This window comes from Desmodus rotundus, chromosome X (assembly GCF_022682495.2).
Source record: "Desmodus rotundus isolate HL8 chromosome X, HLdesRot8A.1, whole genome shotgun sequence".
Taxonomy (NCBI): domain Eukaryota; kingdom Metazoa; phylum Chordata; class Mammalia; order Chiroptera; family Phyllostomidae; genus Desmodus; species Desmodus rotundus.
Genome location: NC_071400.1, coordinates 50,014,262 through 50,041,980, shown reverse-complemented (window position 1 = coordinate 50,041,980; position 27,719 = coordinate 50,014,262). Strand labels below are relative to the sequence as shown.

Sequence of the window (27,719 nt, the reverse complement as noted above, 5' to 3'; positions counted from 1 at the left end):
ATAACATATGTACATATTCAGGTAAAGTCTATCAGGTGTGGTAAGTTCAGGACTGGAAGGTGAGATAGAAAAGAAAAATAGGTAAATGATTACTTTATCTAGGGGCTTTATGCCACTGACCCCAGTTGATTCACTTTTTCATCATTCGTTACTTGGGGGAATCCTACTAAAATGACTACGATGACTATTCTGACCCTGTGAAGAAATACACCTTTTGCTCCCATTCTTCAGGTTTCATTTGGGGGGAGATTAAGGAAATGTGGGTTGGTGGATTTACTGAATACATCCATGACTGGTGGAACCTGATGGATTTTGCAATGAACTCACTCTACCTGGCAACTATTTCCTTGAAGATCGTGGCCTATTTCAAGGTAAGTTGGAATTTCTGCCATTTTTCTTAACCAATGATTTGGGTTACATTAAGTTTTAGCACTCAGGATATAAACAGTTTAAGGAAAAAATGTTGATGACAGTCCCATCCCTGTGGGCAAGTACCATATAAACATTCTTTTAATAGTTTGTAAGCATTGTCCAACTAAGCAAAGAAAGTGGAGAATGGAGCAATCTGTAAATGAATCCTTAGCTTCTTAAACTCTTAAAGTACAATGGTTTTCAGCCACCCATCCATGCAGTAAGCATTTAAATCCTTTCTACCAATATATTTTCCAAGAAGATGGCCCACTGATGCTTGCATAAAAAAAGGGGAAAATATCACTAAACTCACTATCTCCAAAAGCTTCTCTCAACTCTTGTCACTTCATTAAAAAGTGATAACTTTATATTTCTCTAATATTTTCTTCATTTGAGACATTCATTAGCAATCCTTCTTCCCTGTGGGCTCAAACCAAACAAGGCTGTTCCTTCTCCATAATAGTGCATCCAGTATGAAGTCATCTCTCTCTAACCTGCAGAGTTGTCTCTTCTAAAAGCTAAATATTCACACTTCCCCAAGTGTTCTTCATGTGACAGATAACAGAACACTAGAAACTTCACTGCATGAGACATAGACCTTTAATTGTCTCTGCCTCCCTCATCACTTCTACCACCAGGATGATCATTCAAGCTGTGATAAATACCGCTTTTTTTAATATTAACCAACCTATGTCTCGGTACCAATTCAGATAATGTATATATACATACACACACCAACTTGATGCTTTTCCTGAATGTTGTACAGCCTGAATTATCCTGAAAGAAATAGTTTCATATCCTGCCCTTCACATTGGATAGTCACAGGCTTCAAGTTCAGGTTTGGTGCTCATTATATAATGGAATGGCCATCCTCCTGTTACCTGAGTTGAACTTTTCCAGTATGAGAAAAGGCTGACAATTCAGTCACCAAGATTATCTAGTCAGTCATGATTTTTGGCACTAAATTCTGCATTTAGTTTTAAAATGGGAATGTGGCTGTCCCCCAATCTCCAACAGCTTACTTTATTTATATATTTTTAATGTGCATATTGCATAAATCTTAAGACCTTTGGAGTTACTTATATGGAGCATGAATATTTAATGCAGTCGTGAAACATTTTTAAGAATCCTGTGTTTTTTAGCACATACTTACAACTTCTTTACAAGAAAAACCTGGTGAGGAAACATTTGAATGTCTGATTAATGTGGCTGAATGAAATCCATGTCATTTTGGCACTCTGCTGACTAAGTAAGTAACACTGTTTGCCTAAAAAAAAAAAAAAAAAAAAAAATACTTCCTAGAAATTGGTGGGTTTTTCTTAAACAGGAAGTTTAGAATAAATAATCAAGAAAATTATTAACTCTTGGTGTTATGAAAATGTACCTGTTGATGCCTAATGTCAGCTGATCGCATAACCTATCCAACTTCACTGGTAAGGCTTCCAAGAAGCTAGATACTTCCTCACCACAGAGTATAAGGGTAAATCAGCTCTACTAGGTTGAGTGAATGTCCCTTAACTGAAAAATACTTAATTCAAAGGAAATATTTGCCAACAAACTGGAGCCCTTCAATAAAAAAGAAAATTTAAAAACAAGACATGTCACATGCAGACTTTGGATTTGCAATGAGAAATTATACATGGGCAGTGTGTTCTACTCATTCACAGAGCACACCAGCCTGAGATGAACTTCTCTAAGAAGGATGTGCCAACTCGTATGAAGTAAAGCCAGAAGAGCTCTGGTTCTGAGTCTCCTTGAAACATTTCAGATCATTGCTGTACTAAAGAAGTACAGAAGTACCATGGGATAAGCTGGACTTAGAGATCTTTTATTAGAGTAAAAAACTAGTCAACAATATATATGAGGTCTGTCTGGGAAAAGTCCAGCCATTGTTAATACAGTGAGAATGGATTGCATGACATCAGTGTAACCTGGCAGCCAGGAAGAGTGGACTGGAATGTGAATGCCTGAACAATGATGACCACTGGACTAGTCAGTGGGGACAGTATATGCCATCAATGAGCATGTGTTCTGTGTGGCCATCGCGTTAAAAAAGACTGAGCAATTTTTTGAAGATGGCGGTGAGATGGGGGGAGCAGCGTCCACTTCCACTCGGCACCAGTGAAACACCTGGCTGATCTGAGGAACAGAGCAAACAGCCAATGTAATTCCAGAATATATGAAGATTGGAGACGAAAGATAGAGGACATTGAAAGATCAGAGGGTAAGCAGAGTGCTTAAGGACAATAAGGTCCCTGAGACCAGCACGTGGAACAGGTTGGCTAAAGCCCCTGGCCAGGGCACAGGGTCTGCTGCAGGATTCTTCAGAGAGAGCCAGGTGTGGCTTTGTGAGAGGCCAGGTGCTTGTTGGGACCAGGGGGGCTTGAATAGGAGGAATTTCTCGAAAAGAAAAAGAGAAAATAAAGGCACTCAGCAGCTATTTAGAGAATTTTCCGCAGCAGCTGTGGCCTCTTGCGCCCCCATCCCCTCAGCACCTGGACTGTGAACACCCGATAAGCAGCCCCAGCACACACCTGAAACTGCGGGTGGGGGCGCACCCCTATCAGCAGCCTGGGGGCCCACACCTGAAACCTCGGGTGGGTGCACACCCTGATCAGTGGCTCGGCTGCCAGGGCCCACAGACCCAAAGCCTGGGATCAGTGCCCAGCCCCATCAATGGACCTGGCTGCCCGTGGGGACAACGCCTGATGCTCCGAGGTCTGAACAACTCCCACCTAGACCCTGGGCACAGAGCCCTGCAGGGCCTACTCGCTCTATAGGAGGAAAACAGAATGCCCACCAGAGGGGAGCTACAGGGCTAGGGGAGACTGCAGTCCCCGGAAAGACTTGACCCAGTAGGGGGCTGAACTACCCTGAAGGAGCACTGAGAGCCCATAGCATCTAGGACAGCAAGGAGCAAGAAGGTGGAGTGTGAGAGTTGCCCCTAACTGGTTGGCGCACCTCAAGGACAGCACAACTGGTGGACTAAAGGTCAAGGGGGGAGAAGAAGGACCCAGAGGAACTGGACTGGAGGCTAGACAACAGCAAAGAGTGTGGTTCAGGAAGGGAGAAAACAGAAACCAATCCCTCCAATCACGCCTCCGGTTTCACAGAAAAGACCAGCAGAACTGACATGACCTGTTTAAAGCCAGCAGAAGACATTTTTCCCCCTAAATTCCTCCTTCCTTTCTGTCCTTCTTTCTTTTTTATTCCTTTTTCCTTCCTTCCTTTACTTTTTTATTCCTTCTTCCTGCTTTTTTTTATTTATTTTTTAGTTAAATTTTTGTTAAAATTCCTTCTTCTTATCTTTCCTCCTATCTTTTTTTATTCCTTCTTTCTTCCTTCCTTTCCTTTGCTATTCCTTTTCCCTCCTTCCCTTCTCCTTTTTTCCCCCACTTCTTTCTCTTTTTCCCACAGGTCAGACAATAAAACCTGCAGCTCTGAAAAGACCAGAGTTAGACCCTGTTAAACCCATAAACGTCAGCTCAAGACAAGGGAGCACAGGAGATTAAGGAGACGGCAACACTGAATCCCATTGGCATTCTCCCATAGATGTTCACACCATAAACCCAGGGAGTCAGAATAGATCAATTTAAGAATCAGAGGCTAACAAGATGAGTCTCACAAAAAATGGGAAGACAAAGAAACAATTCCCAAATGAAAGGAAAGGAGGAAGCCTCAGAAAGAATGCTAACAGAAAAAGAGGAAACTCAACGATCAGATACTGAATTCAAAGCAATGGTTATCAGGAAGCTCACTGAGCTCACAGAGAACTACCAGAAACTGCAGGGAAACTACAATGAACTCACTGCAAACTATATCAGCATGAATAGGAAAATAGAAACTGTCAACAAGGGCCAACAGGAAATGAAGAATACAACTCCTGTACTGAAGAACACAGTAGAAGGAATCAAATGAGACTTGATGAAGCAGAAGATCGGATCAGCAAGCTGGAGGACAAAGTAGAAAAAAACACCCAGAAAGACTAAGAAAAGGAAAACAGGCTCAGAAAGAATGAAGAGGCAATAAGGGAAATGCAGGACAACGTGAAAAGTAATAATATCCGTATAATAGGAATACCAGAAGGAGAAGAAGAGCAAGGGATAGAAAACCTGTTTAAAAAGTAATGATGGAAAATTTCCCTAATCACATGAGAGAAAAAGTCACACAAATCCAGGAAACTCAGAGAGTCCCAAACAAGAGGAACCCAAAGAGGCCCACTGCAAGACACATCATAATTAAAATGGCAAAATTCCAAGACAAATAGAGGATCTTAAAGGCAGCAAGGGAGAAACAGGAAGAAACACACAAGGGAGTGCCAATAAGGTTAGCAACTGACTTCTCAATGGAAACGCTCCAGGCCATAAGAGAATGGCAAAAAATAGTCCAAGTAATGAGAACCAGAGGCCTGCAACCAAGGCTACTTTATGCAGCAAGGCTCTCAATCAACATAGAAGGCCAAATAAAGAGTTTCCCACACAAAAGAAGTCTAAAAGAATACACCTCCACCAAACCAGCTCTGCAAGAGATGCTAAAAGGACTGCTTTAAGGAATGGAAGGAAAAGAGAAAGACAGAGGAACACAGGTAGGAAAAACTGGCAATGAATAACTACCTATCCATGATAAGCTTAAATGTAAATGAATTAAATGCTCCAATCAAGAGACATAGAACAGCTGAATGGATAAGAAAACATGACCCACACACATATGCTGCCTACAAGAGATCCATCTCATGACAAAAGACCTACACAGACTGAAAGTGAAGGGTTGGAAACAAATTTTCCAGGCAAACGGACAGGAAAAAAAAAGCAGGGGTAACAATACTAATATCAGACAAAATAGACTTCAAAAGAAGGGCCATAAAGAGAGACCCACTAGGTCACTTCATAATACTCAAAGGAAGAATCCACCAAGAAGACATAAACATTGAAAATATATGTGCACCCAACAGAGGAGCACCCAAATACATAAAGAAAATCTTGGAGGGCTTCAAGAAAGATATTGACGGCAACGCACTTAGAGTAGGGGACTTAACACCCCACTGTCAAAAATGGACAGGTTTTCCAAACGAAATATGAAGAAGGATATTCTGTCACTGAACAATACCCTAGAGGAAATGGACTTAACTGATATATACAGAGCTTTTCATCCCAAAGAAGCAAAATACACATTCTTATCAAGTGTCCATGGAACTTTTTCAAAGATAGACCACATGATAGGACACAAAGCAAGCCTCAACAAATTCAAGAAAATTGAAATCATATCACGCACTTTCTCTGACCACAAGGGACTGAAACTAGAAACCAACCCCAAAGGAAAACACCCAAAACACTCAAAATCATGGAGAGACTGAATAGCATGCTATTCAACAATGAATGGGTCAAGAACGAGATTAGGGGAGAAAGCAAAAACTTTCTGGAAACAAATGAATACGAACTCACAACAACCCAAAACCTATAGGACGCAGCAATGGCTGTCCTGAGAGGGAAGTTCATAGCAATACAGGCCTGCCTTAAAAAGATAGAAACATTTCAAAAAAACAACCTAACCCTATGCCTACAAGAAATGGAGCAATAACAAAGACAGCCCAGAGCAAGTAGAAGGAAGGCAATTACCAAGATCAGAGCAGAGTTAAATGATATACAGACTAAAAGCACAATTCTAAGGATCAATGAATCCAGGAGCTGGTTCTTTGAAAAGATAAACAAAATCGACAAGCCTTTAAGTAGGCTCATCAAGAAGAAAAGAGAGAGGATCCAAATAAACAGAATTAGAAATGAAAGAGGAGAGATTACAACTGATACCACAAAACACAAACGATTGTAAGAAATTACTACGAAGAACTGTATGCCAAGAAATTTGAAATCCTAGGTGAAATGGACACATTCCTAGAAAAATATAATCATCCAAAACTGAATGGAGAAGAAACAAAAAACCTGAACAGACCAATAACAGCAGACGAAATTGAAGTAGTCATCAAAAAACTCCCAACACAAAAAAGCCCTGTACCATATGGTTTCACAGGAGAATTCTACAAAGCATTTAAGGAAGAGCTAACCCCTATCCTCCACAGACTACTCAAAGAAATCCAAAATGATGAAAGCCTCCCAAACCCTTTTTATGAAGCCAGCATCATCCTAATCCCAAAACCTGATAAAGACACAAGGAAGAAAGAAAACTTCAGGCCAATATCACTGATGAACTTAGATGCTAAAATTCTCAACAAAATATTGGCAAACCGCATCCAGCAATACATGAAAAAGGTCATACACCATGATCAAGTCGATTCATTCCAGGATGCAAGGATGGTACAATTTCTCAAATCAATAAACATAATACACCACCTATACAAAATCAAAGACAAAAACCACATGATCATATCAATAGGTGCAGCAAAAGCATTTGATAATCTATAGCACCCATTTATGATAAAAATACTCAGCAAAGTGGAATAGAGGGAGCATTCCTCAACATAATAAAGGCCATATTTGAGAGACCTACCACCAACATCATACTCAATAGACAAAAACTTAGAGCTTTCCCACTAAGATCAGGAAGAAGACAAGGATGCCCTCTCTCACCACTCCTATTCAACATAGTATTGGAAGTCCTAGCCACAGCAATCAGACAAGAAAAAGCAATAAAAGGCATCCAAATTGGAAAGGAGGAAATGAAACTGTCACTGTTTGCAGACGACATGATAGTGTACATGGAAAACCCTATAGACTTCACCAAAAAACTACTCGACCTAATAAATGAATTTGGCAAAACAGCTGGACACAAAGTCAATACTCAGAAATCAAAGGCATTCCTGTATACCAGCAATGAAACTGCAGAAACAGAAATCAGGAAAAAAATTCCATTTGATATAGCAATAAGAAAAATAAAGTACCTAGGAATACACCTAACCAAGGACGTAAAAGATCTGTACTCAGAAAATTACACAACATTGAAGAAAGAAATGAAGGAAGACACAAACAAATGGAAGCATGTACCATGCTCATGGATTGGAAAAATTATCATCATCAAAGTTGCCATACTACCCAAAGCGATTTATAGATTCAATGCAATCCCTATTAAATTACCCATGACATATTTCACAGATATAAAACAAACATTTCAGAAATTTATATGGAACCATGAACGACCCCGAATAGCTTCAGCAATTTTGAGAAAGAAGAAGAAAACAGGAGGGATCACAATACCTGATATCAAACTCTATTACAAGGCCACTGTAATCAAAACAGCCTGGTCCTGGCATAAAAACAGGCACATAGACCAATGGAACAGAACAGAGAGCCCAGAAATAAACTCAAGTCTTTATGGTCAATTAATATTTGACAAAGGAGGCAGGAGAATAAAATGGAGCAAAAACAGCCTCTTCAACAAATGGTGTTGGGAGATCTGGAGAACTACGTGCAGAAAAAATGAAACTCTTTTTTTTTTTTTTTTAATGAAACTCGATCACCAACTTACACCATACACAAAAATATATTCCAGGTGGATAAAAGATTTAGATATAAGTCGTAACACCATAAAAGTCCTAGAGGAAAACATTGGCAGGAAAATCTCAGACATTCCGCACAGCATAATCCTCACAGACACGTCCCCTAAAGCAAGGGACATAAAGGAAAGAATAAACAAATTGGACCTCATCAAACTAAAAAAAACTTCTGCATGGCTAAAGATAACAACATTAAAATCAAAAGAGAACCAACAGTATAGAAAACATATTTGCCAAAGATACTTCAGACAAGGGACTGCTCTCCAAAATATCTAAAGAACTCACACGACTGCACTCCAGGAAGACAAACAACCCAATTAAAAAATGGGCAAAGGACTTCAACAGATACTTCTCCTAGAAAGAAATACAGAGGGCCCAGAGACATATGAAAAGATGCTCAGCATCACTAGCCATCAGAGAGACGCAAATTAAAACCACAATGAGGTACCATCTCACACCAGTCAGAGTGGCCAACATAAACAAATCCACAAACAAATGTTGGAGAGGATGCAGAGAAAAGGGAAGCCTAGTGCACTGTTGGTGGCAACGCAGACTGGTGAGGGCAGTGTGGAAAACAGTATGGAATTTCCTCAGAAAACTAAAAATGGAACTGCCCTTTGACCCAGCAATCCCACTGCTGGAATTATACCCTAAGAACCCTGAAACACCAATCCAAAAGAACCTGTGCACCCCAGTGTTCATAGCAGCACAATTTACAATAGCCAAGTACTGGAAGCAACCTAAGTACCTATCAGTAAATGAGTGGATTAAAACACTATGGTACATTTACACAATGGAATTCTACAGCAGCAGAGAGAAAGAAGGATCTTATACCTTTGCAACAGCATGGATGGAATTGGAGAGCATTATGCTAAGTGAAATAAGCCCGGCAGTGAGGGACAAATACCATATGATCTCACCTTTAACTGGAACATAGTCAACAGAAGAAAAAAGCAAACAAAATATAACCAGAGACATTGAAGTTGACAACAATGTGACAGTGACCGGAAGGGAGTTGGGAGGAGACAGTGGGGAGAGGAGATTACAGGAACTAGTAAGGAGGACACATGGATGAAATGAAGGGCAAGGGTGGAGGTGGGGGAGGGGGTGGGTTTGGCTGGGGTGAGTTGGAGGGATGGGGAGAAAAGGCATACAACTGTAATTGAATAACAATAAAAATTTTAAAAAAAGAAAATAAATATGAAAAAAAAGGACTGAGCAAATAAAGCCAGAAATTTGCATCACATTTTGCATTAAGCTTGAACGTTCCTCCACGCAAACTATTCAGGAGGTCACAGCCAGGGGCAACTGGTGATTGACAGCTATATCACAACAACACACCCACTCATGCATCACATCTTGTGCAGAGTTTTTTTTTCGTGAAACATGAAATCACCCAGGTGACTCAGCTCTTCTATAGCCCAGATCTGGCACTCTGCAAGTTCTGGCTTTTCCCAAAATTAAAATCACTTTTGAAAGGGAGGAGATTTCAGACAATCAATGAGACTTAGGAAAATATGACAAGGCACCTGATGGCAATTGGGAGAACTGTGTGAGGTCCCAAGGTGCCTACTTTGAAGGGGACTGAGGCATCATTGTCCTATGCACAGTGTTTCTTATATCTTGTATTTTCTTCAAGAAATGTCTCTATTTTTCATTTTACATGGCTGGATACCTTCTGGACCGACCGCATATACTCCATTTCATGTGGTCCACAACAAAAGAAACCAAAAGGCATGTACTGAAGTACTCAGAAGGAACAAATACATATAAGGTTGGCTCTTAGTGCTCCCCTCCAGATAACCATACAAATAAAGAATAATTATCCTTTTGTCTTCTAACATAGCATCACTTAGATTTATTTCACCACCACCTTACTTCAATTGAATTGTAGTTCTTTCTTTAGCCAGTACTTAGCTGTAGACACACACACACCCATTGTTGTTATGACTGAGTCTCCACATTAGTCTGTTCCTCCTCCTATTTTGCTTTTGAGTTAACAGAATACAATTCACACCCTTGTGAAAGTCATGAAGGCCAATTTTTAAGGTACATTCCATCTCAGAAATATAAGAAAAATCACTTTCCTCCCAAAATCACTAACTCAAGAGTCAGGAAACCCAAATTTAATCCCTGCTTTGATATTCACAATTTGGATTACCATAGGTCCTCCTTCAACCTCTCTAAGCCTTAGATTCTGCCTCTGAAAAGTAAGATTGGATTAGATCTGTGGCTTTCAACCTTTCAATTTTTCCATGGAGCCACATCTTGAAATAAACTTATGCAGAACTTCAATATATTAAAGAGCTTAAAGGATTGAATTTGGAACGAGGAATGTTCTTCCAGGCCTCTTCTTCGGCTCCCACAGTGGCCACCAGATGCCTCCACTGATGTCTCAGGTTTCAAGCAACAAAGGTGAAAAACCACTTGTGTTAGATAGGGGGTCAGAAAACTATGGTCTGCAGGAAAAATTTGGCCTTCTGCCACGTGTATTTTTTTACATACTGTCTATTAGTTCTACAAGAAAAGAGTTGAGTAATGGCTACAGGGACCATAGAGTCCACAAAACCAAAAACACAGGATGGGGCAAATGTAGGTTAACAGTGATTCATATGGAAAATAATACAATATTTAATAAATAATGATACACAAAAACCCTCTGTGTTTTGCGAACTCACAACTGCAAACCTACTTTTGCCCCACCGTGTATGTACTATCTGGCCCTTAGCAGAACATTTTTGCTGACCTCCATAATAAATGAGCTCCAAATGTATTTCCTGCTCTCATATTTTAAATCTTTCTTCAAAGGTGTATGCAATGCATAGATATGCCACAAGAATCATCTTTCACACTTCTGAGTGTTCTGCAAATTCAGGATCACCATCTAATGGGCAGCAGACTTCCCCGTGGTTATAGTCGTGGCTGTGCAGGGAAACAACCCTAAATTATGAGCTATACATGTTCCAGTTAATAATTTCTAGTTTTAAAACATAGGTCTGTTTTCTTATCAGAAATTGTATCTGTCTTTTACATATACCTCAAAACCTTTAAAAGCCTATCTACCATATGTGCTGTGGTATCAACTATGATATAAGTAACATTTAATAGAAATAGTGCTAGGCTGAGTCTTTACACATTGAAGTTTTAGTCCTGGACCTGACATCAACTTGCTGTGTGATCTTAGGCGAGTCACTCTGCGTCTCTGTATTTCAGTTCCTCTACTTGTGAAACAGGCATAAGAATGCCCTCCTCTCCACAGCAGTGCAGCATATTTTTTTGGAAGGAAAAATATAGAGTACAAGATTGGGCCAAGAGTGTACAAAACTGATTGTCCAACTAAGGTCTATCTGAAACAGAAGCAGAATTATGGCAAGGTTTCTCCGAACTCTGCTGACAGTAAAGAATATTGGATATACATAAATTAACAATACCAGTTTCCTCAGTTGTTGGAACCGAAGCATATTTTAGAAATGCTAACAATACAATTTGGCCCCAATGCAACATTTTCTCAGGAAAGTTGTTTACATGTAATCCTGAGAAACTGTGACATTTAGACAAGAGCTCAAGGCAATATGCTTCAGGTTGAATTTCAGGCCAAATCTACTTCTGTCTTGGGAAGGTAATAAGCAATTTCCTGTATTTCCATAACATCTCCCCTCATGGAGTACACAGACTTTCACATACGCATATATAATTGCAAATGTGTGTAGTGGGTAGGAGTAGATATTATCTTCATTCTGTGGTGAAGTTGAGAGATAAAGGCAGTTTGGGGGATTGTTTGTTTTGTTTTTTTGAAAGTAAACTTGCTCCTTAATGGAGGATAGGAGGGAGGGATGTTCCAGTGGGAATGGAGTTAGGGTGTCAGAAGCACATCCCTTTGCAGGCCAAGTCATCTCTGGCCTCCTAGAAGTGGCTCTGCAGCATGCAGGCAGTGTCCTCAAGGGCGAGGAGGGCAAGAGCAAAAGCAGAGTGGCCCTGAAATTAAGGTGAACATGACAAAATCAGAGCAGTGGCTCCTGGGCTCTGCCTGGGCAGCCCTGACCATGGGATCCCTGGGCCTACAGCTGCCTTTGTCATGCTTGGAAGTCCTGTGACCACTGCCCACCTACTTGTGGTGTCTACCAGATGCTATGCCCTGGACACTGTGGGCTATTGTGTGGCTACTTTTCATGAGAGGTAAAGACAGCTTTAAGTGACAAATTCCAATTTGACCTTAGGTCTCACAATGAAGTCATGTTTCTGCAAGGCTGGATACCCAATGTTCTAGGAGCTGGGAATCCTGGACAGGGCTGAAAAATGGATAACAACCCTAGAAATACTGATTCTTCCCCTCCTTCAACCCCCTGGTTCTTCATTTGTGCCAGAGGGATATTCCAATTTATAGGGCTGTCAACGGAAAATAAAATACATGCATACACCCCTGTATGGGCAGTATTAAATTCATTATGTGGAAGATAGACATGCCACTTATAATAGTATATAATACATTACAGAGTGCAAAAAAAAATTATCAGAAACCTCTGAGTAACAATCCTCTATGGATGGTCCATCAGCCCCAAACTGCACTCAACAGGGAAATCAGGATGAGCACTGTACATGCTGCAGAGGCTGAACGTATCCCTTGTCCTTCAGTAACAATCTGTCCATGGTGCTCAGACAAAAAGGATGGGGAATTGAGGAGGTAAATTTAATTTGAAATCTCATTAGGAAGCAGAGTAGTTTGTGTCCACTACGTTGGTCATACCAGTGGCTCAGTTCCAGTGACACTCCCCAACAATCTGGCAAACCCACAGTTAGAAAATGTCTGTTGATAAACTATAGGTGATTGCTCCAGATGATTGCTCTGATAATCATTTTTCTATGTCTATATCCTAGGTATATATTTGGATGGGAGGAAGAAAGTTACTAGCATCATGTATTGTTCGGGTAGGGAAAAAATGGTGTCATGCACAGGATCTGTTGTATAAATGAATGTTTGATGCTTACTTTGGTGACTTTATTTGGGTGCAGAAGAGAGGAAAGAGGGTAAAGTTTTATAAATGCTCGCTCTACTTTTCACCTTGTATACTTCTTTCTTTCAGTATAATGGTTCTCGTCCAAGGGAAGAATGGGAAATGTGGCACCCAACTCTGATTGCAGAAGCACTGTTTGCGATATCCAACATTTTAAGTTCGTTGCGTCTCATATCCCTGTTCACAGCCAACTCCCATTTAGGACCTCTGCAGATCTCTTTGGGGAGAATGTTGCTTGATATCCTCAAATTCCTCTTCATCTACTGCCTGGTCCTTCTGGCTTTTGCCAATGGATTGAACCAACTTTACTTTTATTATGAGACCAGAGCAATTGATGAGCCCAACAACTGCAAGGGGATCCGATGTGAGAAACAGAACAATGCCTTCTCCACGTAAGACTCCCCCTCTCCTCTATGCCTTTTTCAGCCTTCTGCTTCTTTGTCCCATTTTCAGTACACAGCTTCATCACTGTGTTTTGACAGTGCATGCAAAGCTCACTCATGGATCGACCTGAAGGGTCTGAAGTGGAGGAAGGTTCTTCACTTGCCACAGCAAACTAGGAGAGGAGGTAGACTTAGGTTGTGGGGGGAGCAGTCAAACACACAGCCGGGCTCCCAGGAATGCATCTAGAGTTAAACTATTTTGGTAGCACCCCACATTTTTAAAAGAATTTGTGGGAAAGGAGTAAATAATTTCTCACTCAAAAAGCATCACTCACCAAGGAAATGAAAGAGCAAGACTATTCCTCTGAACAAGTGACTAGAGAGCTAACTTAACTATTCTGAGCAAAAACAAAGAAAAAGGGAAGATGCAAACATAACATAATGTACTCTGTGACATTGTGATTTAAAATAAGAAATATGTACTTGATCTTCATGCCCCCTTTTCAGGCACAGATCTCCTAAAAGACTTTTGGAATTTCCAAAGTGTTGAGAGTGATAATGTGTCTTTGTTATATTAATGAGGTGACATTTGGAAAGCCCATAAGGATGGGGGCTGGTAGCCAGTGGAGCCAACCACGTGATTAGAGAGTTTGAAGTTTCAGTCCTACCCCCTTGACCTCCAGGGAGGAGAGAAGGGCTGGAGATTGAGTTCAATCACCAATGGCCAATGAATTTAATCTTTCATGCCTATGTGTTGAAGCCTCCATAAAAATCCAAAAGGATACATATCTGAGAGCTTCCAGGTTGGTGAAAATTTTGGGAGACATGTTTGGAGAGGACATGGAAACCCCACACTCTTTCCACATATCTTGCCCTAGGCACCTCTTCCATTTGGCTGTTACTGAGTTACGTCCTTCTATAATAAACCAGTAATTTAGTAAGTAAAATATTTCTCTGAGTTCTGTGAGATGCTCTAGCAATTTAGTTGAAACCAAGAACAGACTCATGGAAACCTCTAGTTCAGCAATTTTCAACTGATGAGCTGTAGGACACAGGCGTGCTACAAGAATTTTTAAAACATGCAACACCTGACTAGTTAGGAGCACTGACCTTTTTCCTTAGATTGTCAAATAAAAAGAAATAACAACAGCCAACACAACAATAGCCACCTGGTGTGAATGAATCAAAATTATACCTATTTTTTCATCAGAGTAGCAAAAAATATATTTTTTGGTGTGTGCTAGAATTTTAGTAATTAGTTTATGTGTGTCATTAGATGAAAAAGGTTGAAAATTAGTTTCTTAACTGTACTTGTCTGTGATACCAGAAGGCTGGTATTTTTCCAATGATTTTTCTGGCATTTTTGGTGTTTAGTTTTCTCAATGGGTTTTTATATTTATTTGTTAATAAAATTGCCTCCAATCACCTTCAAAGCTGTTCTTATGGTAAATGTATTTGGGATTGTCATCAGCTTCGAATGGCACTTCTCTGTAGGCCATACTGTTTTGTTTGTTTGTTTGTTTTTAAAATTTTATTGTTATTCAATTACAGTTGACTCAGTTGGCTGAGCATCATCCTATGAGGCAAAGGGTCGCCAGTTGAACTCCCAGCCAGGGCACATGCCTGGGTGGTGAGTTCATTCAGTCCCCGGTCAGGGCACATAAAAGAGGCAACCGATCCATATTTCTCTCTCACACCGATGTTTCTCTCCCTCTCTTTCTCCCTTCCTGCCCCTCTCTCTAAAAATAAATAAATAAAATATTTTTTAAAAATGTTAAAAAAAGAAAAGGTTGAAAATTGCTGCTCTAGTCTATAGCCAGTTAGTTAGAACCATCCCTGGACTTTTGAATGGGATCTGAAGTGGGGGGACGGGCAGTCTTGTGGGACTAAGCCCTTAACCCAGCAATGTCAAAATTGAGTTGAATTGTAGGACCACCTAGTTGGTGTTGAAGAATTGGTGGTGTGATTGTGTGGGGGGACCTACCTATACCCAAATATTGGAATCGAGTTCCGAACCCCTTAGTTGATGTCAGAGAAATGGGATTTGCTAGAATAGCCCTGGTTCACAGAAACATGTAGTGGTTTGGGAAGAGAAAAAAAAAGGCAGAGAATTATGAACCTTTTGCTCCCTAGATGGCTACCTAGTCACCTATGGTATGAAACTGCAGTTGTGCTGTGGTAAAAGTTACCAATGGTAACTAAATGGTAAACAAAAGTCACTAAAGGTAAAAGTTACCAATGGAATTTACAAATGGTAGCAAACCTGACTCTGACTTGGCTCATTGGATATATAAGGAGATGGAAAATAACAAGAGGCATGCTAAACATACAATCCCTTGGATTGTTGTTGTTATCTGTTACAGTTAAAATTAAAATAAATTGCTGGGTTGGGCCTTAATGCTAAACCAAGCTGAGACTTGGATCATTCTGAGCTTGAGACACCAGCCTCAAAGCTGCCCCCCAAGGGAAAAATTATTCAGGGACAATAGAAAATACCTCTAAGACCTGTGGTCAGCAAGAAGGTTGTCAATGTAGGGAGAGGGTGACACCAAGAAACTACTGAAATCAGGGAGTACAGAGTGAAGAAGTTGTTTCATTTTGTATTTCGATACTACCAGCTTCCTTAGGAACTTTTACTTAAATGTATTGTAAGAGTAACTAATGTGGGGACTATGTCTTTGGTTTTGAATGCCACAGAGTGAAAGAACATATTTAGGTTGATGCAGAACCCACAGCTCACTATGGAACAATCAGAGATCAGAGATGGCTGTAAGTGATCCACACACACAGGACGTTATTTCTGAGGCAACGGCCAGGATAAAAACCACTAAGGTGTATTTATCCTGAGAAGGAGGACTTTCTATCTCCTCCTGTGAATATGGAGCAAAGTGGAGCCCCTCAGATGAAACAGCTGATATGTTTCATATTGCAAGCCATGTGGGACTGGCTTTACAATGACTGGTAGATTCATCGCTGAATATGCCCAATTCCCAGGTCATGGTAAATGCTATAATTGGGGGGGGGGCACTTTCACATGGGCACCCTGTGTTACCTTACTCCTGCAGAACACAGGGAGAGATGGGTTTTTGCATCTCTTTCTAAGGCCCTGGCCCTCATCTGCAAATGCCTCCTGAATACACCTGGCTGGGCCACAGGCCTCAAACACAAAATGTCCACAGCTAAATTCCTTATCTCCACATCCCCACCCCAAACCTATTTTCACTTCAATTCCTCATCTTACACCAGCCAGAATCCTAGGATTCATCTGGGACCATCACCCTCTCTCTCATGCAACACATCCAGTCTGTCACTCACCTTTATAAGTTCTACTTCCTAAATATTATATTTCTTGATTCCATTCTCTACCCACATACACCACTGTATTGGGGTCTTTGTTCAGGCCTGAATTATCTCTTCCAAGAACTGTTGCATGCTTAACTGGTCTCCCAGCTTAAATCTTTTTAAAAATTCATTGAATTTATTGGGGTAACATTAGTAAATAATATTATATAGGTTTCAGGTGTACAATTCTATAGTACATTAACTGTATATTGTATTGTGTGGTCACCCTAAGTCAAGTCTCCTTATATCACCATTTATCACCCCTTTACTCTCTTCTACTTTGCTCACCATCTCCCTTTGCTTAGTCCCTTCACCTTTTTCATCCAGCCCCCAACACTGTCCACTCTGAAAGTTGTCAGTCTGTTCTCTGTATCTATGAGCCTGTTTCTATTTTGTTTGTTTGTTTGTTTTGTTCATTAGATTCTACATATAACTGAAATCATATGGTATTTGTCTTTCACTGCCTGGCTTATTTCACATAGCATAATACTATCGAGGTCCATCCATGCTGTTGCAAAAGGTGAGATTTCCTTCTTTTTATGGCCAAGTAATATTCCACTGTGCAAACGTACCACTGCTTTTTTATCCACTCATGAACTGATGGACACTTGGGCTGCTTCCAAATCTTGGCTATTGTAAATAATGCTGCATGAACATAGGAGTGCATATATTCTTTTGAATTAGTGTTTTGAAGTTCTTCCAATATATCCCTAGAAGTGGAATTTATGGGCCATAAGGCAGTTGCATTTTTAATTTGCTGAGGTAACTCCATACTGTTTTCCAAAGTGGGTGCAGCAATTTGCATCCCCATCAACAGTACATGAGGGTTCCTTTTTCTCCACATCCTCCCCAACACTTGATATTTGTTTATATATCGATGATAGCCATTCTGACAAGTGTGAGGTGATATCTCATTGTGGTTTTAATTTGCATTGTTCTGATCATTAGTGATGTTGAGTGTCTTTTCATATGTCTATTGGCCATCTGCATGTCCTCTTGGGAGAAGTGTCTATTTAGGCACTTTGCCCATTTTTAAATTGGATTGTTTGTTTCCTTGGTGTTGAGTTATATCAGTTTTTCATAAATTTTGGATGTTAACCCCTTATCAGATGTATCATTGGTGAATATGTTCTCCCATTCAGTGGGTTGTCTTTTCATTTTGTTGATGGTTTTCTTTACTGTGCAAAAACTTCTTAGTTTGATATAGTCCCATTTGTTTATTTACTTATTTTTCACTTGTTTCCCTTGCAGGTAAAGACATATTAGAAAAAAAATATTTCTAACAGAAATATCCAAGATTTTACTGACTGTTTTCTTCTACGATTTTTAGGGTCTTCCATTTTATGGTCTCACATTTAAGTCTTTAATCAATTTTGACTTTATTCTTGTGTATGGTGTAAGAAGGTAGTCTAGGTTTTTTTGCACATATTTTCAATTTTCCCAACAGCATTTATTGAATAGACTGTCTTTACCCAATTGTATATCCTTGCCTCCTTTGTCAAATATTAATTAACTATAAAGGCATGGGTTTATTTCTTGGCTCTCTATTCTGTTCCATTGATTTATATGCCTATTCTTATCCTAGTACCATGCTGTTTTGATTAGGATGGCCTTGTAGTATAGTTTGATATCAGGTAGTGTGGTTCTCCTAACTGTGTTCTTCTTTTTCTAGATTGCTGAGTCTATTTGGGGTCTTCTGTGGTTCCCTATACATGCTTGGAATATTTGTTCTAGTTCTGTGAAACCCACCATTGGTATATTGATAGGAATTGTGTTGTATCTATAGATTGCTTTGGGAAGTATGGACATTTTAATGATGTTAATTTTTTCTGTCCATGAATATAGTATCACCTATTTGTATCTTCTTTCACTTATTTGTATCTTCTACAATTTCTTCAGTGTCTTCCACTTTTCTGAGTATAGGCCTTTTACATCTTGGTTATATTTATTGATGGTTTTTTTTTTTTTTTTGATACAATGTAAATGAAACTGTTTTCTTAGTTTCTCTTTCTGATAGTTCATTATTGGTGTATAAAAATTCAATGATTTCTGGATATTGATTTTGTATCCTGCTACTTTACTGAACTTATTTATCATATCCAGTAGTTTTGGTGGAATCTTTAGGGTTCTCTCTATATAATATCATGTCATCTGCAAATAATTATAGGTTTACTTCTTCCTTTCCAATTTGGATGCTTTTTACTTCTTCTCCTTGTCTAGTTGCTGTGGCTAGGACTTCCAGTACTATGTTGCACTAAAAGCGAACATCCTGTCTTCTTCCTCATTTTAAGGGAAATGCTTTTAGATTTTGCACATTGAGTATGATGTTGGGTATGTGTTTGTTATATGTGGCCTTTATTATGTTGAGATATATTCCATGTATTCCCACTACGTGAGAATGTTTTTCCAAAATTTTATTTATTTATATTTATTTTTCTTGAGGGAGGGAAGATTTATTTACAGCGGGGGAAGGACAAGATCAACAGACATGTGAAAAGTGGTACCAGGGACAACTGGGAGGGAGGGCATTTATGCTATTCAGGCCTCCCTGCCAGCCTTAGTGTGCTTCTGCCACAGGTGTTTATCCAGGGTGGCCAACAGGCCGAAGGGCACACAGCAGTGGGGGCACTCCAAGCAGGCACCTTTGGGCCCCAGGCCATGCATGCAGCAGCGGTGGTTGAGCTCGCTGCTGTGCACAGAGGTAGGGGCAGAGCTTGCAGGCGTAGGGCCACTCCCCGGTGTGTGAGTGCCCATGCACCATCAGGTTGCTGCTGTTGGTGAAATGCTTCCCACAGATGTCACAACTGCCCCCTGGCCTGTGGCTCTTGCCCACTGGCTTTGGTATCTTCTTGGGCAACATTTCTGGGCTCTGGGCAGAGTCAGTTCTCTCTTCCTTGATGGCGACTCCACAGTCATCCCCTCCAGGGCCAGCCTGAATTCCACCACTCGGAGCCCCAGGTTCCTGCACACCTGCTGCGGTGGCTCCAGCCCCTTCTCTGCAACTACACAGGAGGGTGCTGGCACAGGCAGCTGGCTCTGGAGGGGCGACCGAGGCCTGTTCCTCACTGGTGTTGGCCAGGTAGAGGCTCTGAAGCAGCAGTTGCTGGTGGATCTCCCTGTGGTGCTTGAGCTTGCTGCTCTGGGCACCAGCATAGGGACATTGGTCTCAGGCATAGGGCTGCTCACCCATGTGTGAGTGTATGTGCACCTTGAGGTTGCTGAAGGAGCTGGGGGTCTTCCCCCACACAGGGCAGGTGGAGGCTCCACTTGGAGAAGCTACTGGCCCAGGAGGTCTTGGCCTCCACTTCCAGCCTCAGCACTGCTGATACGGCTGCGGCCGCCTCTGCCAGGCCCAGCAGCGAGGTCTTGGCGCCTCAGGTTCTGTCTAGTAAATAGACAGTCCATGGTCTCACTGGGCATGGTACAGCAGTTTCCAGGCCCTGGTGAACTGTTCGCCACAGTGGAGGCAGATCAAGGCCTTCAGGTTCTCAGGTTCTGAGTCCAGGCCAGGGCTGGGGGCCTCTATAGAGCTGACAACCCGGCTTCCTGTGGTCCATGAAAGCAGTGATGAGCCGAGGGTGTGGAGAGAGGACTGCTGATAGGCACCAGGTCAGGAGAGTAGTGGGGTTCGCCCTCAAACTGCCCAAACACTGGCATTTACTTTGCGGAAGAGGGCCGCAGCCCCAGGGCCTGTAGGGGCCATGGATTTGGCTTAAGGTTCACGTCAATGGCCAGGTCCCGCATGGCTGTCTGGCTGAGTTGGCAGCAGGTGCAGGGTCTATTCAGCGAGGCCTGCAGGCAGTCCCTTACTGCGGGACATGGGTCATGGCTGGGGTGATGTGGCAAGCTGGAGGGCAGGTAGGTGCAGGACGCGCCAGCCCTGTGCGATCAGATGAGTGATTGAGGGCTATTTATTTATTTTTTGAGAGAGGGGAAGGGAGGGAGAAAGAAAGAGAGAGAAACATCAATGTGTGGTTGTCTCTCCCACATCCCATACTGGGGACCTGACCTGCAACCCAGTCATGTGCCCTGACTGGGATCAAACCAGCGAACCTTTGGTTTGTAGGCCAGGGCTCAATTGACTGAACCACACCAGCCAGGGCCCACTATGTGAGGATTTTTATCACAAATGTATGCTGGATTTTGTAAAGTGCTTTTTCTGCATGTATAGATGCCATTATGTGGTTTTTATCCTTTGTTTTGTGTTTATGGTGTATCACATTTATTGATTTGCAAATATTGTCCCAATCTTGCATCCCAGAAATAAACCCTATTTGTTCGTGCTGTATGATCCTTTTAATGTATTGCTAAGTCCAGTTTGCTAATATTTTGTTGAGGATTTTAACATCTGTGTTCATCAGGGATATTGGCCTATAGTTTTCTTTCTTTGTAGTGCCTTTATCTGGTTTTGGAATTAGAATCATGCTGGTGTCTTAAAATGAGCCTGGGAGTTTTCCCTCCTCTTGAATTTTTTGGCAGAATTTGAGAAGAATAGATGTTCTTTGAATGCTTGGTAAAAGTCACCTGTGAAGCCATTCATTTCAGGACTTCTGTTTGTTGGGAGTTTTTTAATTACTGCTCAATTTCATTAGCTTTAATCAGTATATTCAGATTTTCTCATTCTTCCTGATTCAGTTTTGGAAGATTATATGTTTCTAGGAAGTTATCCATTTCATCCAGGTTGTCCAGTTTGTTGCAATATAGTTCATAATATTTTCTTACAATCCTCTGTATTCATTTGTTATTTCTCTTCTTCCATTTCTGATTTATTTATTTGGGTTCTCTCTCTTTTTTTTTCTTGATGAGACTGGTTAAATGTTTGTCAGTCTTGTTTACCCTTTCAAACAACCAGCTCTTGGTTTCATTGATGTTTTGTATTTTTTTTTTGACTCTATTTTGTTTATTTCTGCTGTGATCTTTCTTATTTCCTTTCTTCTACTTTGGGCTCTATTTGTTGTTCTTTTTTTAGTAACTTTAAGTATAGAGTTTGTTTATTTGAGAATTTTCTTGTGTCTTGAGATGGGCCTGTAGTACTCTGAATTTCCTTTATAGCACCACGTTAGCTGTGTCCCATAAATTTTGGTTTGTTGCGTTCTAATTTTCATTTGTTTCAAGGTATCTTTTGATTTTTTTCCTTGATATCCTTGTTAGCCCATTCATTGCTTAGTAACATGTGATTTAGCCTCCATGTGTTTGTGTGTTTTTCTTTTTTTTCTTGTGATTGATTTCTAATTTGATACCATTGTGATCAGAGAGGATTCTTGATATGATTTCAATCTTCTTAAATTTATTGAGATTTGTTTGGTGTCCTTACATATGAATCTATTCTAGAAAATGTTCCACGTGCCAGCTTTAAGTCTTATTTCTCCCATGTGCCATATACAAGTTTCTTTCTAAATTATCTGTGATCCTACCATCACCCTGTCTTCATGTTCACCAGGTATCTAAATATTTTCCAGTGTAAAGTCTACCACTTTACAATATCATACAGGATTTAGTTATCTGGACCCCACCTCTCTACCCTGTTATTCCTATTCTTCATGGTCAACATCTTGCTCTTTCCCAACAACAGGAGAGCATCTCAGCCCTACAGGCCTTCACATATCACATCGAATTTCCCCTGCCTAAAATACCTATCCCCACCTGGTTGGCCTGGAAAACTTTTACCCACCCTTTAAGCTCTGCCAGAGCTTTACCTGTTCTTTTAAGCCTTTTCTTACTCAGACCTCATTCACAGTAACTGGGTCCTTCTGTGTTTCCCATGGCATTCTAAGCACATCTCCCTTACAATCACTAACCTGTTGTATTTTAGTCAATTGTTGTCTCTCATCCCACCAGACTGGGATCCCCACTTCAGTAAGCCTTGTACCTGTCATAGAGGAGACTAAGACATAAAAGAGCTCAACATGCCCATTGAACAATTACATGAGTAAAATGAATGGCCATGGCTGGTGTGGCTCAGTGAATTGAGCACCGACCTGCAAACCAAAGGGTCACCAGTTCGATTCCCAGTCAGGGTACATGCCTGGGTTGTGGACCAGTCCTCTAGTTGGAGGTGCTCGAAAGGCAACCACACATTGATGTTTCTCTCCCCCTTTTTCTCCCTCCCTACCCCTCTCTCTAAAAATATATAAATGAAATATTTTTTAAAAAATTATGAAGTCCAGTAGTAATCCTATCTTTAATTATAGAAGATTTACTTCTATTTCACCCTCCACCAATATGGGTGAAGTACCTGGCCAGCTCTATCATTCTGCTGATCTACTTTGAACTTGCTTTCAGGAAAAACCCTTGACTTTTCTCCACCCTCATCTTGTATTTGGCACGTGGCCTGAGAATAAAGCTCTACAGCAATCCCTATTAAATGTCATCTTATTAGTTCTAGCACATTTATCCAAGCTGTTAAAATGTTTCTGATATTTGATCCTGTCACCCAATCTATTAGCTAATCCTCCCAGACTTGTGTCATCTGAAAATTGAAAAGCACACTATGAATTCTGATCAAAAGCATTGATAAAACTGTTAGACAGGTTTGGTATTTGCTGAATGGAATATTGGGCAGGTATTAAAATGTTACCTATGTAGACTCCATATATATGCAAAATGTGTAATTTTAAAAGCAAAAAAAATTATATACACTATGATTGCAGCTATGTACAACTAGATATGTCAATGCATAACAATCTATAAAGACAAGAAAGGTAAAACAACAACAAGGTTATATTTAGGTAGAAAATTAGTAATACTCATAAAAATAACTAAAATTTACTGAGTGCTAAGTCCACGCACTATTACAAAATGAGCTGTACATGAGTTAATTCATTTAATCCTCACAACCCTGCTATCAGGTAGGCATTATTATTATTAAGCGTTTTACAGATGGAGAAATTAGGGCACAAAGCAGTTAAGAGTCAGGATTTCAATCCAGGCATACAAGCTCCAGTACCTGCTTTTATCCAAGAATGCAGGTATAAGACTGTAAGGTGTATTTAAAATGTATCGTGTAAAGTTTCAATAATCACAAATAAATGTACAATTAACTAGCACAGAGCCATGACCTAGTAGGTCATTTGTGACCTCCTTGTCAACTATCACCATTCATTTGTGGCTATTTCTACTTCATCATTGTTGATTTCTCTACCCAACTTTCAGTCCCTATTTTCCCATATTATTTACATGGATACAAATTCAGTCCCCATAAAAGGCTCTTTTTATTTGAGCAGATATTAAAGGTCCTTATTGATTTTCTTCCGCTTTCTTCCCTGATTTCAGTTCATAGCCTTCTCACTACTATCATCACAGGGTGATGCCATTCATTTGTACTTTCCTTAGTTATTTGCCTCTCCTGTCATCTTTTATAGATTTATTCAACAAATATTTATTCAGCAACTGCTACATGCCAGGCAATGAAGATATTAAGATGGTATCGTTATCCTCAAGAAGTTCATAGTCTAATGAAGAACACAAGTAAACAATTAGAATCACTGCCAATTTTAATGCTAACCGTATGCCAAGCACTAAGGATATGAGCTCCAGAGTCAGAAGAGCTGGTTGCAAATCCTACCTCTGCTACTCCTTGCCTGTGTGACCACTGTGTACCTCACTTTCTCATCTGAAAAAAAATGTATTTAAAAAAAAAGTAGATTCTGAGAATCAAATATTATAATACATTGAAAATAGCACAGTGCCTGTCACACAGAAAGAGGACAATAAATGCTAACAATTGATATTTATCCTATCAATAACCACTTTAGAGATCAGGAAACTTGAAGTTTAAAGAAGCTATGTAACATTTCCAAAGTCAAATAGTTAATAAGCACTTATAGCTGAGTGACCATGGGCAAGTCATTTAATCTGTGACCCTGTTACCTCAGCAGTAACAATAAAGTTTTTATAAGGATCATAATGATAATGTATGTAAAAGTACCTAGTATGATTTTATAGTACTCAATAATTATTAGTTAATATAACATTAAAAATAATCCACATAAAGTGTTAATTCAACTGAGCTAAGTACCATTATGGACCCTGTGGGAACCACAAAAGAAGTATCAGATGCTAAGTTGCTCATGTTCACTCATCTAGCAAGTATCAGAGATGACATTTTCGCCCAGAGAAATCTAACCCAAACACCATATTCTTTTTTTTTTTTTAATTGGGTTGGTTGTCTTCCTGGAGTGGAGTTGTGTGAGTTCTTTATATATTTTTGAGATCAGGCCCTTGTCTGAGGTATCATTGGCAAATATGAAACCCCATATTCCTAATGCAAGCACCACTGCATTTTTCCCTCTATGTGATTAGATGGGTGATAAATCACATGGTCTGAAAATGAGAGAGAAAGTTTGGTGGAGTATGTAGCCCTGGAAGTAAGTCTTAGAAATAGGTTCTGCAAAGACTGAGAAGAGGGAGATGATATTAAGGTGGAAAGGCAAAGCATAAGACATAGATGTGGAAACAAACAAACAAACTGACCTGGCTGGTTTGGGTTGCAGAAGAGACCAAAATATTGTGAGATCATCAGTCTACCTGTTTGAATGCAAGTATGGCAGCCCCCCTATTAAGCAGATAACCTCTCCTTTCTCTCTTCTCACTCTTCCTAGAAAATTAACTAACATGCACTCTTATCTCTTTAGGCTCTTTGAAACCCTTCAGTCACTCTTCTGGTCTGTATTCGGCCTTTTAAATCTTTATGTCACCAATGTGAAAGCCAGACATGAGTTCACAGAGTTTGTGGGAGCTACCATGTTTGGGACATACAATGTCATCTCCCTGGTAGTGCTGCTGAACATGCTGATTGCCATGATGAACAACTCCTATCAGCTTATTGCCGTGAGTAGCTTTGTTTTACAAGGGTGATTAACTTTACAAGGGTGGTTTCAGGAGAGGTCACATTGTCATGGAACCCACAGGAAACTCAATGAAACCGTCTGTGTGCTTCAATTATTTTACATTAGCTTTCCCAGTTATTAGATTGAATTATTTCTTTCCAAGGCAACTCAGTTTAGACTCTCAGTCCATTGAATCTCAGTAATCTAAAAGATGTTCTACTTAATAAGGCTTTCTGGTTAACTGTAAAACATATTTTTTAAATCTCTGAATCCATTTTCTTGCCTTAGCATGGAGAGCTCAGTGGGTGTGAGCACCATTTTTCTACATGTCTCCCTCTCTGCGGCAATCATCTTCCTCCAGAAACTGAAGACAGAGTGTCTATTGTTTGATCAAGGGCATATAAACAACTGTACTTAGCTATGAGATGCACTCAAGTAGAGTTCATTGGTGAATATTTTTGACTATCATGTTACAACTGGATCAGCAATATTTATTATCCTAAACTAGAAATGACAAAGGTATAGGATATGGGATCAGTCTGGGCCCTGCCTTGTTTTGTGATGACAAAGTAAATATCTAACCTTATTTTCTTATGTTCTGTATTTCATTTCTAGAATTGGAGTGTTAGCAAAGATGTTCTTTCTATCTAAGGTCCTATTTAGTGAATTTGGATGATTAGTTCATATTAAGATGCTAGATCACACCCATGGGTTCATCTGTTGCTCAAGGTTTTGCTGTTGCATAGAAGGCACAGAATAAAAAGACCTGAGTCTTATATTCCTTCATAGGTGCTATTTCTCTAATTTGGTTTGCCACTGAGGAGTCATTTAGCCTATAGAAAAGAATCTTAACAGTTGGTTATCTGTATACATGTGCGTGAATGTTTCTACAGGCACACCTTATTTTATTGCACTTCACAGATGTTGCATTTTTTTTACAAATTGGTGGCAGAACCCACCACCAGCAAAAAAGTTATGACTTGCTTTATTGCAATACTTGCTTTATTGCAGTAGTCTAGAACAAAACTCGCAATATCTCCAAGCTATGCCTGTACAGGCACACATAAGTACAACATATGTCATAAATGTTATTGGTGATAGTGAACATCTGTGATCCATTTCCATTAAGGACAGACCAAAGAGGAATGGGGTTTTGTTGTAGCAGGAAACTTTTGAGTTCTATGTATGGAAGAACTTCCTAACCATAAATGGCAATAAAATATATTGCTATTTATTGCTCCTAAGTGGATTTGTAGAATTTTTTTCATTAGAGATTTATAAAAATCAGGATATAAAATCATCTACTATGATGGTTGGGATCTTAGGTGCTTAGGTGGGGGAGAAGAGACAGGAGTATACAGGAAAAAGATATTAAGAGTTAGAAGACCAGGGACTCTAGTCCTGTTTCTGTCATTTATAATGGTGTAATCTTGAGAGCCTCAGTTTCCTTACCCCAAAATTGAAAGAGTTGGGATGGATGGTCTTTTTATTTTGTCCAGCTTTATTGAGATACAATTGACATACAGTCATGCACTGCATAAAGAGGTTTTGGTCAGCAATGGGCCACATATATCATGGTGGTCCCATAGGATTATAATGGAGCTGAATTTCATATAAGAAATGGAAGAATATGTGGTTCAAGAGGAATATCTTTTCCTCTGATGGGAGCAATATCTAGGGCTTTGAAATAGATTCCCTCTCACTCACAGAACCTCAGTTTTGAGTGCACAGATTGCATCCCCATCAGTCAGCTGTTGACCTGTTTCAGCACAGAGGAGCCTGTCACCCATCACTACATAATGAGAGGGTGCTACAGCCCTCCTGGATCTAGCATGATGGTCTTCAGTGTACATTGCTATACATTGTTTGTTGAGGACCTAAGATTCTGGAGAAGGACACAAGTCCACAGGAGCTACCTTCACAAGTATTAAGTGCCACTGACACTTCAGTGAAAGCTGTCTGTGTTAGTGTGGAGCCAGCCTGTCCCTGTACGTTGAAAATATGTTCAGGTTGTAATGTTGTAAAGCATAGATAAGTTTTATTTCTTCCAGCCGTTCCATGCCAGAGAGAGCCCTTTGTGCCAGGTAGTGTCAATGGAACCAAAAACATGTCGAAAGTCAAGCTACTGAGTCCCAGGTCTACATCCTCTCAGTGTTAAACACCCTCTGTTTTGTGAATAGCACAGCGTTCCTTAATGTGACCACCACTCCTTAATGTGACCACATGTGATAGCCCAAAC

The 27,719-nt window shown here is 40.2% G+C and overlaps 1 protein-coding gene and 1 pseudogene across 1 annotated transcript in view; one reads left to right on the top strand and one right to left on the bottom strand.

The window, feature by feature from the left end:
- TRPC5 (transient receptor potential cation channel subfamily C member 5) overlaps positions 1–27,719 on the top strand; it is a 167,282-nt gene that overhangs the window by 120,093 nt on the left and 19,470 nt on the right. The window contains exons 4-6 of the mRNA XM_024559113.1: positions 232–371; positions 12,997–13,319; positions 25,286–25,481. Of these exons, the coding sequence (XP_024414881.1) occupies positions 232–371; positions 12,997–13,319; positions 25,286–25,481 (659 nt within the window). The remainder of the gene's footprint in view (positions 1–231; positions 372–12,996; positions 13,320–25,285; positions 25,482–27,719) is intronic.
- On the bottom strand, positions 19,191–20,215 carry LOC139440522 (zinc finger protein 296 pseudogene; annotated as a pseudogene).